Source organism: Antechinus flavipes, chromosome 6, assembly GCF_016432865.1.
Source record: "Antechinus flavipes isolate AdamAnt ecotype Samford, QLD, Australia chromosome 6, AdamAnt_v2, whole genome shotgun sequence".
Classification (NCBI taxonomy): domain Eukaryota; kingdom Metazoa; phylum Chordata; class Mammalia; order Dasyuromorphia; family Dasyuridae; genus Antechinus; species Antechinus flavipes.
In genome coordinates, this window is record NC_067403.1 from 29,140,751 (window position 1) to 29,154,534 (window position 13,784).

Here is a 13,784-nt window from a genome sequence, read left to right on the forward strand (position 1 = left end):
ACTCCTGGCTTCTAGCTTTGAGACAGCAGAAGGACGATAGTTCAGATTGCTGAAGGAAAAGGCCGTGGGAAGGCATGAGAGGAGTAGGTGGTCTCCACCATGGCCTTATCCCCAGCTTCTTACACTAGGGACTTTAGGGAGCTTCTCTTTGGGTGAGATTTAGGACCCTCTTTCGGCTGAGCTAAATTACTTGGCACCCTATGGGAGAGCTTCTTCAGTCTGTACTGTCTGGTCTATATTCTCCTGTGTATACCCTTTCTGATTTCTGCTTTCCTATGACTTGTATAAATGAGAGACTTTGCTAATCTCTGTGTACGTATTCTTTGGTACCAGCATTAGGTCTTCAATATAAAACTTTGAGTTCCCCTGCCTCCAAATTATAAAGCAATAAAGAATTAACTTGAACCCAATCACATCCTCTAAACCAAAGCTTTTTCTCCTTTTTCGATTTAATTTTCAATAATATTTTACTTTTCCAAATACGTGTAAAGATAGTTTTTGACATTCCTTTTTTTTTTTTTCTGAGGCAATTAGGGTTAAGTGACTTGCCCAGCGTCTCACAGCCAGGAAGTGTTAAGTGTCTGAGAGCAGATTTGAACTTGAGTCCTCCTGACTTCGGGGCAGATGTTCTCAACATTCATTTTTTTATAAGATGTTGTGTTTCAAAATTTTTTCCCTTCCTTCCTCATCTTCCCTCTCCCCAAGACAGCAAGCACTCTGATAGAGGTTAAATATATGCAATTCTGTCATTAAATCAAAGCTTCTTAAACTGTGGATCATGATCCCATATGGGGGTTGCGTAAATGAATGTAGGGCTCAAGAAATTGTGATTTATTATCAATAAATGATTTATTTGTATACATATTTTATACACCTATGTACTTGGAGTCTCATAAAATTTTTTCAGGTGAAAAGGGGTCACCAGCGGGAAAAATTCAAGAAACCCTACCAAAAATATTTAAGAGAGCAGATAGATATATTTCTAGTCTGGCAGCCCCTCTCCCTCTGAGGAGATTGGAGGGGTTGGGCCTGGCCCCAATCTCCTACTTTCCTGGCAGGAATGAAAGTCTTCCTTGGAGAAGGGTGGCTGGGGAAAAAAAGGCTCAAATATCTCTTCTGTTTCTCTTTTAGCCACACCATGGAAGACCATTTTCTACACCAAATGTGGTGTGTATACACATGGGATCTACTCTTCTGCTATATAGTATATAATAAATATCCTCTTCTCTCTATGTGTGTGTGCATTTGTGTATATGTATACACTCACATATATGTGTGTATATGTATGTATGTATATATCTATGTATACACACACACACACACACACGGTAGATGAAAATTCTCTCATTGGGGAAGCATTAGTAGCTTAGGGGACTTGGGAAGGTTTCCATTAGAAGGCGTAATCTGAGCTGAGTCTCAAGGGAAGTGAAGCAGACTAAGAAGAAAGGATGTTCCAAGAATATGGACTCTGAGAACCACAATGTAAGGGTGGTAAAGCATATAGTCTGCCCATTTTAAGATCAGATAACATAGACAAGTTTAAGTGATCAGTCTGAGCTAGCAGGGAAAGTGAGGGGAGGGATTGAGAATAGAATCAATATTTTCTGCCTCCTTTCCATTACAGATAAATGCATTTTTTTCTTCAAAATTCTATTTTTTTTTTAGGACAAAGGAAGTGGTTTGGTGTTGTAGAACAAATACTGGACTTGGAATTAATGAATTAATAGAAGCAATCAATCAATCAATAAACATTTATCATTATATACCAGGCATTGTGCTAAGCACTGAAATGGGAGGCCATGCTTTTGAATCCCAGTTTTGCTACTTTGACGAGCCCCATAAGTTAGTTTTTTCATCCATAACTCATATTACATATTACATATGTGCTGTAATGTGTTAAGTTCTACATGATGTCTTTATTAGTTTTTAAGCTGGGGTGTTCTATCTCACTTAGGCTGGAAATGCAGTGGCTACTCTATAGGCTTGATCCCTATATGTTTGTTCTATTTCCAACCCGAGTCTCCTCTCCTTGGACATCCCAGAACTTACCATGTTTGTATCACATATGTTTGTGTTTTAGCTCTATTTCCAACTTGAGCTCAAGTAACTCACCAATTTAAACTTCTGCAGAAGCAGGAATCATAAACACACACCTCCAGGCCTGATGTAAAGTACTAAAAGAAATAAATTACAAACAAATAAGGATTGACAATAATAATTATTTTAAAACTACCCCCCTGGGGGCAGCTAGGTGGGGCAGTAGATAGAGCACCTGGCCCTTAAGTCAGGAGAACCTGAGTTCAAATGTGACCTCAGACACTAAACACTTCCTAGCTGTGTGATCCCGGGCAAATCACTTAACCCCAATCGCCTCAGCAAAAAAATAAATTTTTAAAAATCCCCCAAACAAACAAATTAACAAAATATTATTAATTCACAGATCCTGCTGGATATGTCCTACAAAGACATTTAGCCTAATCAATATTTTTAGAAAAACTTATTTATTTTGTTAATATATTATAAATATTTTTAACAATCAATTAAAAACATTTTGAGTTCCAAATTTTCTCCTCCTCCTGATCTCTCCCCCTTCCTGAGAAGCCAACCCATTTGATATCCATTATGTATGTGAAGTCATGCAAAATCTCTTTCCATATTAGCCACTTAAATTATATATGATTACAAACCTATTGTTTATTAATTGTCCCATCCAAACTTATTTCACACAAACTTATTTCCATTGTTGAGCTATCCAGCTCCACAGTAATGTTTTTTAGCCAGGCAACTGAAATTAGCTCAACTTAAACCCTCTTCTCTACAACACATTATCTGTGCACAGAGGTCTGGGCAGGTTAAGCTTTCCTTTTATTTCTTAAATAAAGACTTTTTTTTTTTTTTTTTTGCAAAATCAGAATCATGACTTAAATGAAATAGGTTTATATTTTCCATACTTGAAGGTATATTTTTGTGTAATGAGAACGGATATCCAGAATTCTGTGTACTTCATGATCCAAAATAATCAAAGATTCATTTGCATTCACTAGGCTTCTATGTTTTACAGGAACATTCTACACATATATTTCTTGGAAGATTTTCTTTTAAAAAATTATTAATAATGTATGCAATTTTCCATAGCTATAATGAAGAAGGAAGAAACTTGCATTTTCTCAACTCTTCTATAGGACCAAGCTTACTGGTTATTACAATTATATGGCATTTAATTTTGTATTTGTTTGTTCTTTCTATTAATGACATTAAATTAGGTTCTCCTAACGTTTACTCCCCATATCAGTTCGTATAAATTGTTTCATGCTTCTCTGAATTTTTTAGTTACTGTTTCTTATAGTACAGCAACATTCCATTATATTCAAGAAACATAATTTCTTTTAAAAAATTTTAATAGTGTTTTATTTTTCCAAATACATGTAAAAATAGTTTTCAACATCCATTTTTTTTTAGCAACATAATTACTTTAGCTATTCTCCAATTAGATTTTCCATGTGATAGCAGAAGAGAAAGAAAACTTTTTTTTTTTTTGCTTAAGAATACTTAACTTAACCAAAAACAAATGAATGAGAATATTTTATTCCCCTAGAAATGCAGTTAATCTTAACCATGTATATGATGTTTCATTTTTCAGTGATGGAGAAAAGGACCTGGAAACTTAAATGCTTGTAATCAGTGCCGCCATTTTATCAGCAGGGAATCCTGTGTGAGTGCGAGTGTGAGTGTGTTCCTGTATGTGTAGTGTGTGTGTGTGTGTGTGTGTGTGTGTGTGTGTGTATGTGAAAGAGAGAGAGAAAGAGAGGGATAGAGAGAGAGAGAAAGAGAGAAAGAAGATACTGTATTTAAAGAGGATTATGGAATATGATTAGGATTTATGATTAGCAGTAATTGAAGAAAGAGAATGAAAATGAATCTATTTTGAAGAAGAGAGAGATATACTATATTTCATAACTTAATTAAAACCTGGGTAACCTAAGCAAATCCTAGAGCAGAGAAATGGTCTGCCTGTTACAGGACAGGCTTTTCATTACTCATATGACCATACGACAATGTTACAAGAAGCTCAGTGTACTGGATCCTACCAGTAGATAATAATTTCTTTTGAAACATCCCCAGTGATTTAGTTCTTCTGAGACACTCTATTAAAGAGAATATCTCCTGACTGGATTGCTGTCAGATTTTTAATACTCATAGTTCATTCCTATTCTACCCATACTCCTGAAGCTTGGTTAAATAACTTGTCTATGTGACCCTCTTAGGCTGAAAGTCCTTCCTAAACTCTGTGCTGTGTAATCTGCTGGGTGCTGTTAAAGCTCTTTGATGAGAAATCTGAATTAATAATTCCAGAATAATATTTAGATTCAAGCAACATTTTCTTCATTAAAGCACATATTTTTCAATTGCTTAGATTAGCTGGGTTTATGAGGATTTCTTTTATTTTTAGCAAATGATTCTTATTTTGCTGCTACAGAAAACAAGTTTCTATTATCAATCAACAATTTAAATTTTGTTGATCAATAAAAATAATTTAATTTTTATTGATCCATAAACATGAAATTTTTTTATTGACATCTTTTGTTTTTATATTACCTTTATTTTGAAATATATCTCTTTTCCACTTTTACCTAAAGAACCTTCCTTATGAAAAAGAATAAAAAAGAAAGGGAAAAAAAAGCAGTTTAACAAAACTAACTATAGTAGCTAACACTTCTCTGTGTCCTACTTTGATCATTACAATTATACAGGATTTAAGTTTTTGGGTTTTCTTTTAAACTTTTGTTGACATTGGGTTGACTTGTAAGGCATACCACACAGTAGGTATTTCCTAAATACTAGTTGATTAATTAATTGATTGTGAAGAGGCCACAATGTCCTATGTCAAAGAAACTCCTTGAATTTCTAGAGTTCCGTTTCCATGTAATTGCTTCAAGACATTTTCCACATTTAATAATCAGGATATTCTTAGTTTCTATGTAATCTTTTAGTACAGGTTTATTTTTATTCATTTAGCCAATTGGTACAATGTTTAAATGTCTTTATCTGGATTTCTCATGTATATACATTTTGTCCTAGGCTTCGTCTCATGTTGTATTTTTTCTCTGTGCGTGTAGAACATTGTTGAATTGAATTGGATTGAATTGCTGAAATCATGCATTGTGGGAATTCATATAAAACTTTAAAGAAGGTGAAGAAATCCTGATTTTGGTGAGACCTACAAAGACCCCTCGAAGGCTGAAATAGCCCCGCTTTGTTTGTTGAAGCAGCCACTAATGGCTATTTGACTCACATACATGGATGCTCTCTGAATTCTGAGGATCGGTATGAAAAGTCTTCCGAGAACATTTGTAAACACCATAACTTCTCAATACCCTACTCTGAATCTTTGTTTAATGAGCATAGTAGGCCTGAGGCTGTGTCTGAAGAAGCTTCCCCATAGACCTCTTTCCGACAGGGAGCTTCTTGAATTCCTGAGTAAAGGCAAAAACCACTGAAGTTGTCAACAATTCACTTTCTGTCTCCTTTAATAAATCATCCAAGGAACAATGGAAAGATGCATCTTGGTTGTAAAAAATGGATTTATTGCAGGAATTCTATCAAGAAGTAAAAGCCAAAATTAAAGAGCTTTATGGCTAGAAGGGGATATCTTAAAGGATAATATGGAGGGATTAGCAACCTGTGGATAGATTTAATGCTGCATTAGCACTTGGGTAGTGCTAAGAGACTGAAAGGAAGGCTTATACTAGATTTACAGAACATGGAGGTGAATTGTATTGTCTGAGACTGCGGATGATCTGTGATCCGCAATGTTGGAGGGACTATCTGAGAGGAAGGCTTATACTAGATTTATAGGACATGGAGGTGAGTTGTATTGTCTGAGATCAGGGATGATCTGTGATCTGTAATCTTGGAGGGATTATCTGAGATTTACAAAACATGAGGTCAATGGTATTGTCTGAGACCAGGGATGATCTGGGATCTGCAATGTTGGAGGGACTATCTGTTGATAAATTTACAGATACTTTGAAGTCCTTTTAGTGAATAAGCAAAGATCATCAATCCGTCAGCTTGTCAATAAATTTTCCTTAAGTATCTACTTAGTGTCAGACACTGGGGATATAAAGACAATAATAAAGCAGCCCTGCCTTGGAGCTTCCATTCTATCTGGGTGACAACATATCCATAGAATGATGAAATCATAGATTTTATGCATGTCTAGATTACATCTAGTTCAACCCTCTCATTTTATAATTAAGGAAAAATGCATCGCGGAGTGATTTGGCCCAGCGGTATCAGGTAGAGTCAAATGCAGAATTTGAACTCAGGTGTCCCAGATTCCAAGTCTGCTATTTTAAGTGACAGATCACTCTGGCACCTAAGAATACCCAGCAGCAATCCTGTTCTTTTGTAAAAATCACTTTTGCAGCTCTGTGGAGGATGAATTGCAATTGAGAGAGATTTCTATCGGGATGACCAATTAGGAAGCAATTAAGAATAGTCTACATTAGAGGACTTGGACCAGAGCTTAAGAATCTAGACTCCAGGGCAGGGGTCCTGTAGGTTGAGGGAAAGGAATTATGCTGTGAAGATAAAAATGACAACATCTGGCAAGTAATTAGATATATAGAGTAAAAATAGAGATATGCTGGAGACAGCTCTAACCAGCTTGTTTCAGAAATCAGAAATCTGTAAATCAGGGCTCAATTTATTGTTTATACTTAAGAAAATGTTGATAATACAGATGAAACTAAATAATGTGTGCTTACATCCTTCACCCCCCCCATCCCTCCTCAAGTTGGATTGTTAAATGCCTACCAGCACATGCTCTATATTTGTATTGCTCTATAATTGTATTCCTTTCATATTGTGGGGATTAGGAAACTTGGTACCCCTGCGATCTGGAGATCTACATAGAAATTTTGGGCCTCCTTCATATCAGAGGAGATCTGAATTTTTTCTTTTTTCTTTTATGGGATATTTACAGTACCTTATTGTAAAATTTGGATATTATACAACACTATAGACATGTTTTCTGCATTTCTGAGTTTTTCAACTTCTTCTGTGTTATCATCTGCAGCTTCTGCAAAACTCTCCAAAAATTCCCATTTAATTTCTTATGCCAATTCACAATATGTTAAGACTGCAATGGGGAAAATTGTCATGTAAAGGGATAATTGTACAAAAAATGCTTAGAGAATAGGGCAGTAGAAGACTCAGAGAATGACGTCATCAGCGGCTTGGAGGCCTGATGATTATAAGCTACTAATAACAAGGATAATTGGCCTTGTCTAGTGCTTCAAGGTTTGCAAAATGCTCGACATCCTTTATCCTCATCTGTGTCTTACAACATGTTTGGGAGAGGGAGAATTAGGAGTTGAGAACAATCCTGACACTGAACATCAGTGATTGGGGGAGTGGAAGTAGCCCACAAACAAATCATGGGAATTTACTGTTCATTGGATTGACTTTTAAACTGGGACTATGAGAAAGAATTACACACACATTTACCAAGGCAGAAAGGTCCTTGAAGTGAATGTTAATATTCTTAGGAGTAAATATTATGTTTACATTAGGAATCTCATGTGAGTCAATCAATGTATTTTTGTTCATGTCTAAGCCATATTCCCTGTATTGGAATGTAAATTCTTTGACATGTTTTGTGTCATTTTTCATTTTTGTGATCACGAGCACCTAGCGTAGTCTTAGCACATGGTAGGGAATGTTTATTGAGTTGAATTTGCATATTGCTTCTCAGGGCCACATGGGTCTTATATGATGCTATAGAATGCCTCCTAAAATTAACCCACTTTACCTTGTATTCATGTTGTTTGTATTGTGCACACACATGATACAGAGATATCTCATCTTACCGTGCTTTAGAGATATTGTATTTTTTCACAAGTCGAATGTTTTTGGCAAGCCTGCTTCAAGTCAATCAGTCTTTTTCATTTTTCTAGTAACATTTGCTCACATCATGTCTTTATGTCGCATTTTGGTAATTCTCAAAGTATTTCTGACTTTTCTATTATTATTATACCTGTTATGGTGATCTGTGATCAGTGGTCTTTGATATTACCATTGTAATCATTTTGGAGTGTCATGGGGTACATGGGGTGTACATAATTGATAGATGTTGTGGGTATTCTGACTACTCCACCAATGGGTTGTTTCCCCTCTCTCTTCCTCTCTTCAGGCCTCCCTATTCCCAGACCAATAATGTTGAAATTAGACCAAGTGATAACCTTATAATAGCCTCTTAATGCTTGAGTAAAAGGAAAAGTCCATTGATGTGGCAAACTTCATTGTCTCATTTTAAGAAATTGCCCCACCCCAACTTTCAGCATCCACACCCTGGCCAGTCAGCAACCGTCAACACGGCAAGACCCTCCATCAGCAAAAAGATCAGAATGAGCTGAAGGCTCAAGTGATGGTTGGTATTGTTTAACAATAAGACATTTTAAAGTTAAATTATGTACAGTTTTAGACATAAAACAAAATAGAATGTAGTTACTATAAACGTAACTTTCATACAAGCTGGAAGACCAAAAAAGATTTCATGTGACTCCCTATATTGCAATATTAACTTCGTGAGATAGTCTGGAGTTGAACCTTCAATATTTCCCAGATCTGCCTGTTTACATGCAACATAGACATGAGGTCCCCTTAGGATGTAAGCTCCTTAAAGGCAAGAACTATTTATTTTGTACCTGGGGGGCTTAGCAGTGCCTGACACATAGAAGATCCTTAATGCATGTTGTTGACTTCCCAGTCCAAACCTTTTCATACTATACTGTCTTTATTAATCAGATACTAAAGTTCTGGGTTCTGTGTCTTTGGGACTTTTTTTCCTTCTTCCTTGAATCTTGGATCAAAAACCTTCGATAACTGTCTCCTAGAGACAGAGACTTCTTGACTAGTTCAAGAAGGATTAGGATTGAATTAGTTTTGTTCTTTAACTATCAGAATCTCCCTTAGCCAACTGGGGGTGAAAGTTGGTTTGTTTCAAAATCTTAGAGAGACTAAGGAATTGGATGTCTTTGACTAGGATCCTTCTTTCTAAGGAAGAGGCGGCTAAGTGGTCAATGAAATGGAATAGCTTCGCTAATGCTCGTTGTATTTTTGTCCTTTGCGCTTCCCGTGTGTTGGCCAAGTTGATTTGAGACTGAGAGATTCGCAGCCCCCCTCTTTCTCCTCCCTTCCCCCACCCCTTCCCCAATTACCTCCCACCCCACCCCCACTTCTTGGAGCTGAAGCAGACTGCTAGTCTGAAAAAGCTGCCTCACACACCCGATTTCTATCAGATCTTTTCGGTTGTTATCTGAGTGGTGTCTTGGTCTTTGATCATTGGGCCGTTTCAAAGATCAAATCAGACAACCCGTGCTTCTTCATAGGTCATGTGTGAGCGGACTAGTGGGAAAACTGATCAGCGCTTCCACCAGTGGGTGGGAGAGGGGTGAAATGACAGCTCGTGTGTGATCCGGGGCAGGGGGCATTGCTGCAATGTAGCTGAGCTGAGGCAGTGACTCAAATGTAGAGCTGGGCTGACCCAACCACCTGTGGGGTCTGCCATTTTCCCGCTGCCTTCCTCCCTGTTCTGTAGAAAGGTGCCATGGGGCAGGGGCTGGAGTTCTGGTCACTCAGGGACAGGAAGGCTAAGGATCAATCTTTCCTCTCAAACGTGCTGGTGGGGGAGACCCTGGGTACTTCCCTGCCGGCGCCTCTCTAAGACTAACCATTACAGAACAGTTGCTCATCTGCCTGGGTTGAAGGAGTTTCCTTGTTGGATGTCTCCTCTACCAATAAAATTAGACCTCTGTGAAATAAGGGCTCATGCAGTGACCTCGAAGTCAGTCCTGCCACGGTCTTGACAAAACAGATCAGAAAAATAAAAGATGGTAAAATTTTCTCTTCTTCTATTTCTGTTCTAGAAGGGAGACGAGAATCCGTTGTCCGTTACATCCAGTATACCTCCGTTAAGAGGGATGTGGAATCCCACAAAGTGGTGAGATTGAGAAGAGACCTTGCCTTGCGTCCGCCCTGCAGCTGAATGGCGTGTGCTTCTCCAGCCCCGTGAGGTGTTCAGTGCTCCAGGACTGATATTGTTCCTGGGAACCGACTGCGCAAGATGCTGAATTCCATCAAATGTGTGTTGGTGGGGGACGCAGCGGTGGGGAAAACAGCCCTCCTGGTGCGCTTCACGTCGGAGACGTTCCCCGAGATGTATAAGCCCACGGTGTATGAGAACGCCGGGGTGGACGTCTTCATGGATGGCATCCAGATCAGCCTGGGCCTTTGGGACACGGCTGGCAACGACGCCTTCAAAAGCATCCGCCCGCTCTCCTACCAGCAGGCGGACGTGGTGCTCATGTGCTATTCTGTGGCCAACCATAACTCCTTCTTGAGCCTGAGAAACAAATGGATAGCTGAGATACGGAGCAATTTACCCTGCACACCGGTGCTGGTGGTGGCCACACAGACTGACCAGCGGGAAATGGGACCCCACAGGGCTTCCTGTATTAACTCAGTGGATGGGAAAAGGCTGGCCCAGGAGGTGAAGGCCAAGGGCTACCTGGAGTGCTCGGCTCTTAGCAACCGAGGGGTGCAACAGGTATTCGAGTGTGCCGTCAGAACTGCAGTGAATCATGCTAGGAGAAGGAGTAGGAGGAAGCTCTTCTCCATGAATGAGTGCAAGATCTTTTAAACTGTCAGGATGGACCAAATGCCGGGATCCATCCCAACCGAAGAGCATTGACTCCCCTGGGGATGTGAGGCGGGCCTTGTGCATCCACGCTGGTATTTTGTACAGACTACTGTTCTCCTGGACAATGCTAGAAACCTTGGCCATTAGGTCTTTTACTAAAGCACGTCCCCTACAGGAACCATTTTTGATGATTTCATCTAATCAGAGAATGTTCCAGGGATCTTAAGTATATGTTTTTTCTGTTTGTTTGTTTTTATATTTCTCATTCTTTTATTTAATGATTCAAGGACTCCGGATTTTGCTAGAGACTGCTATAATTTGGGAGACTGAACTGAGTTTTTCACAGAACTCCATATTTAAAGACCATTTTATTTAAAAACAAAAACAAAGCAAAAACATTTAGCTTTTGCATGTAGCTCATTTCCACACTTGGTAATCCCCCTCCCTCTGACTTAATCACCAACACAAACTGCTAAAAAAAATACTAAATAGCTTCTTGGAAATTGTCCATATGTTAGATTTGTTTTTTCTTTATGTCACAGGAATTTTGTTGAAACTCCTTACCAACTGTGTGTGTTTTTAAAAAACCAGGTAATTAAATTCAAAAGAGCAATGAACTAATTATAACATCCAATTTCCCAGGCACCTATCTCGGTTTGAATTTTCATAACAAAATATAGTTGAATTTTCTTGAAAGCTTTCAAAATGTTTTATATTTAGGAACCAATAAGTTTAGAAACCAAAGCTGTCACTTCTATTCCTTAGTACATTTTTAAAAAAATTATGCATAACACAGTGCTGTTTGTCATCAAAGTAAGTGCCTTGCACAAAGAAGGTACTTAATAAATGTTTGTTGAGTCTATGAATTTCCAGTTATTCTCCAAGTGTAATCATCAGGACAGCCCCCAAAAGAAAATATTTACCCTTTTTTTTTTCTAGAGGAAGGAACTATGACATTTAAGGACCTCACAGGAAACAGGCCTCCCCTGATACCTGTTAACTGTTTACTACACTTTTCTCCCCCTGAGTGTTTTCAGTTCTTTGTGTGCTGATGAGTTATTACAATGATATTTAGCACAAATTTATTTTTCATCGGAGATCTCTCCTTGAGCACTCAAGGACTACAAAAGCATTTCAAGATATTGGGAAGAACTTTATGATTTTTTTTATGCTCTCCACATTGTTGTTTTCCTTCAAGATTTAGCAATATAGGGACTTCGGGGCAGTATTCAAGTGAAAATGCCACAAATTGGCACGGCAGTACCAGTGAGTAGGTACAAGAAAGCTGGAAAACATTTAGCTGGTTGGGCTACAAGGTAAAGTTACCTAGGGAGATGGAGGACAGCCAGGAAAAAAAAAATAACATCCTATCTAGTGGCTATGGTGCTGAAAGAGTTAACAGTTTAAGTTGAGGGTGACTCTTGTGTTGTGTAAGCAACAAATATATGAAGGCGAGTGGGTGTTTACCCAGTTCTCCTCAAATAAAACATATGTCCAAGTGAATCCCTTGTGCATTTAATAATGGTCAGAATCATGTGCTATGTGGTAATTAGATATCATAATAAGCTGTTCATAATAAGCATGTAATAAGCTATAATAAGCATGGCTTTTACACAGTCAATATTTTTTGTTTTGCTATTCCTTTGATGTCTATGATCAGCAAATGTTCAGTTTGTCTTGATGGGACTCCGCCAGCTTGACATATAGTAAGCACTTAATAAATGCTTTTTTCATTCATTCAGTCCTTTATCCCTGTCATCCATACTGACATAAACACAAAGGTTCTGAATCTTGTTCCCTAATACTTGAGATTTCACCACTGACATCTTCCTTTCCCCTTTCCCAAATTCTTACTACCCACCTCACTCCATCCTCATCTGGGCTTGAGATAGAGATTTTATGAGCTATTCTCTATATCTCTCCAGCTCCTCATTTGATGTATTCTTGGGCACCTGCTCCCTCACTGGATATTCTGGGTCCTTGGAAGTTGGGGGCAGAAAAAAACCCAAAATGTGTCCCTCGAGGATATGAGTGATAGCATGATTGATATGTTACGGAGTTAAATGGTACCATTGGACATAGCTAAGGATGCAGGGAAAACAGACTTTGGCTTCAGAGAATTCTGGAGTAGGAGAATGAGTTACAAAATAGTTAAGGGAAGAGGGAAGGGAAAGACTGGAAACAATTCAGGCTCCCTACTCTCCCTCCTTTCCAAGTTCCCCAAAGTCCTGGAAGATGATGTAACATTTTTGCAAGCCTGAAAGTGTAATGTTAAGTTTGAACATAATTTCAAATGAAAACCTATGCCTTTCCAGCCACAAAGTGTTCTAATCAAGCCTTAAAGGCCAATCGGCTATCTTTGTATTCTATACTTATAGATTCACAGAGATTTTAAAATGGTGGAAGAGACTTCAGATCTTATCAGTCCAACTCCTTTGTAGAGCTGGGGAGCAAAAGAGAATATCCACCCTAAGAGAGTGACTTGCTCAAAGTCACACAATTAATTGATAGACCCTTTTAACTGTTTTTTGGACTACCAGTCCAACACTCTGTTACATTATAATACCTAGAATGAAAACAAAATGATTTATTTCAAAGCTCCTCCTAAATCAACAATATTTAAGCTATGTTTTCCCTGGTAATGAAGACAGAACTGCATAAATCAAAGCAAGCCACTTTTTACAAGGGTCAGCCTTCCCACCCTTCATATTTGTTATTTAATTTCCACACTTAGATTGCATTTACAGTTGGTAGGGATTTGGATGAAGTATGCCTCTGGCTTTCACATTTAGACTTTTTGTCTGCTATCATTTCACATTTAGATTTCTCACCATCCAGCTTTCAGGCATTTCTTTTCAACAAGGGAGTGAGAGGTGAGACCTACTTCCTTATATATCTGATTCTTAGGAGTTGGAATACATCAGCAATTTTCAATTTTTTTGGTTTCAAGATGTTTTTTCATTCTTAAAAATTATTGATGACCCTGAAGAGCTTTTGTTTATATAGGTAATAGCCAGGAGCATGGTACTAAATGTTTAATAACTGAGTCTTAAAAGAAGATTTTATATATATATATAAA

The 13,784-nt window shown here is 38.1% G+C and overlaps 1 protein-coding gene across 2 annotated transcripts in view; it reads left to right on the top strand.

Annotated features, from left to right (window-relative positions):
• The window catches only part of RHOH (ras homolog family member H), a 47,368-nt gene extending 34,926 nt beyond the window's left edge, over positions 1–12,442 (top strand). For both annotated transcript variants that reach the window (XM_051964419.1, XM_051964418.1), the window contains exon 2: positions 9,933–12,442. In XM_051964419.1, coding sequence (XP_051820379.1) covers positions 10,130–10,705 — 576 coding nt within the window. In that variant the 5' untranslated portion in view covers positions 9,933–10,129 and the 3' untranslated portion in view covers positions 10,706–12,442. The remainder of the gene's footprint in view (positions 1–9,932) is intronic.
• The last annotated feature ends 1,342 nt before the right edge of the window (positions 12,443–13,784 follow it).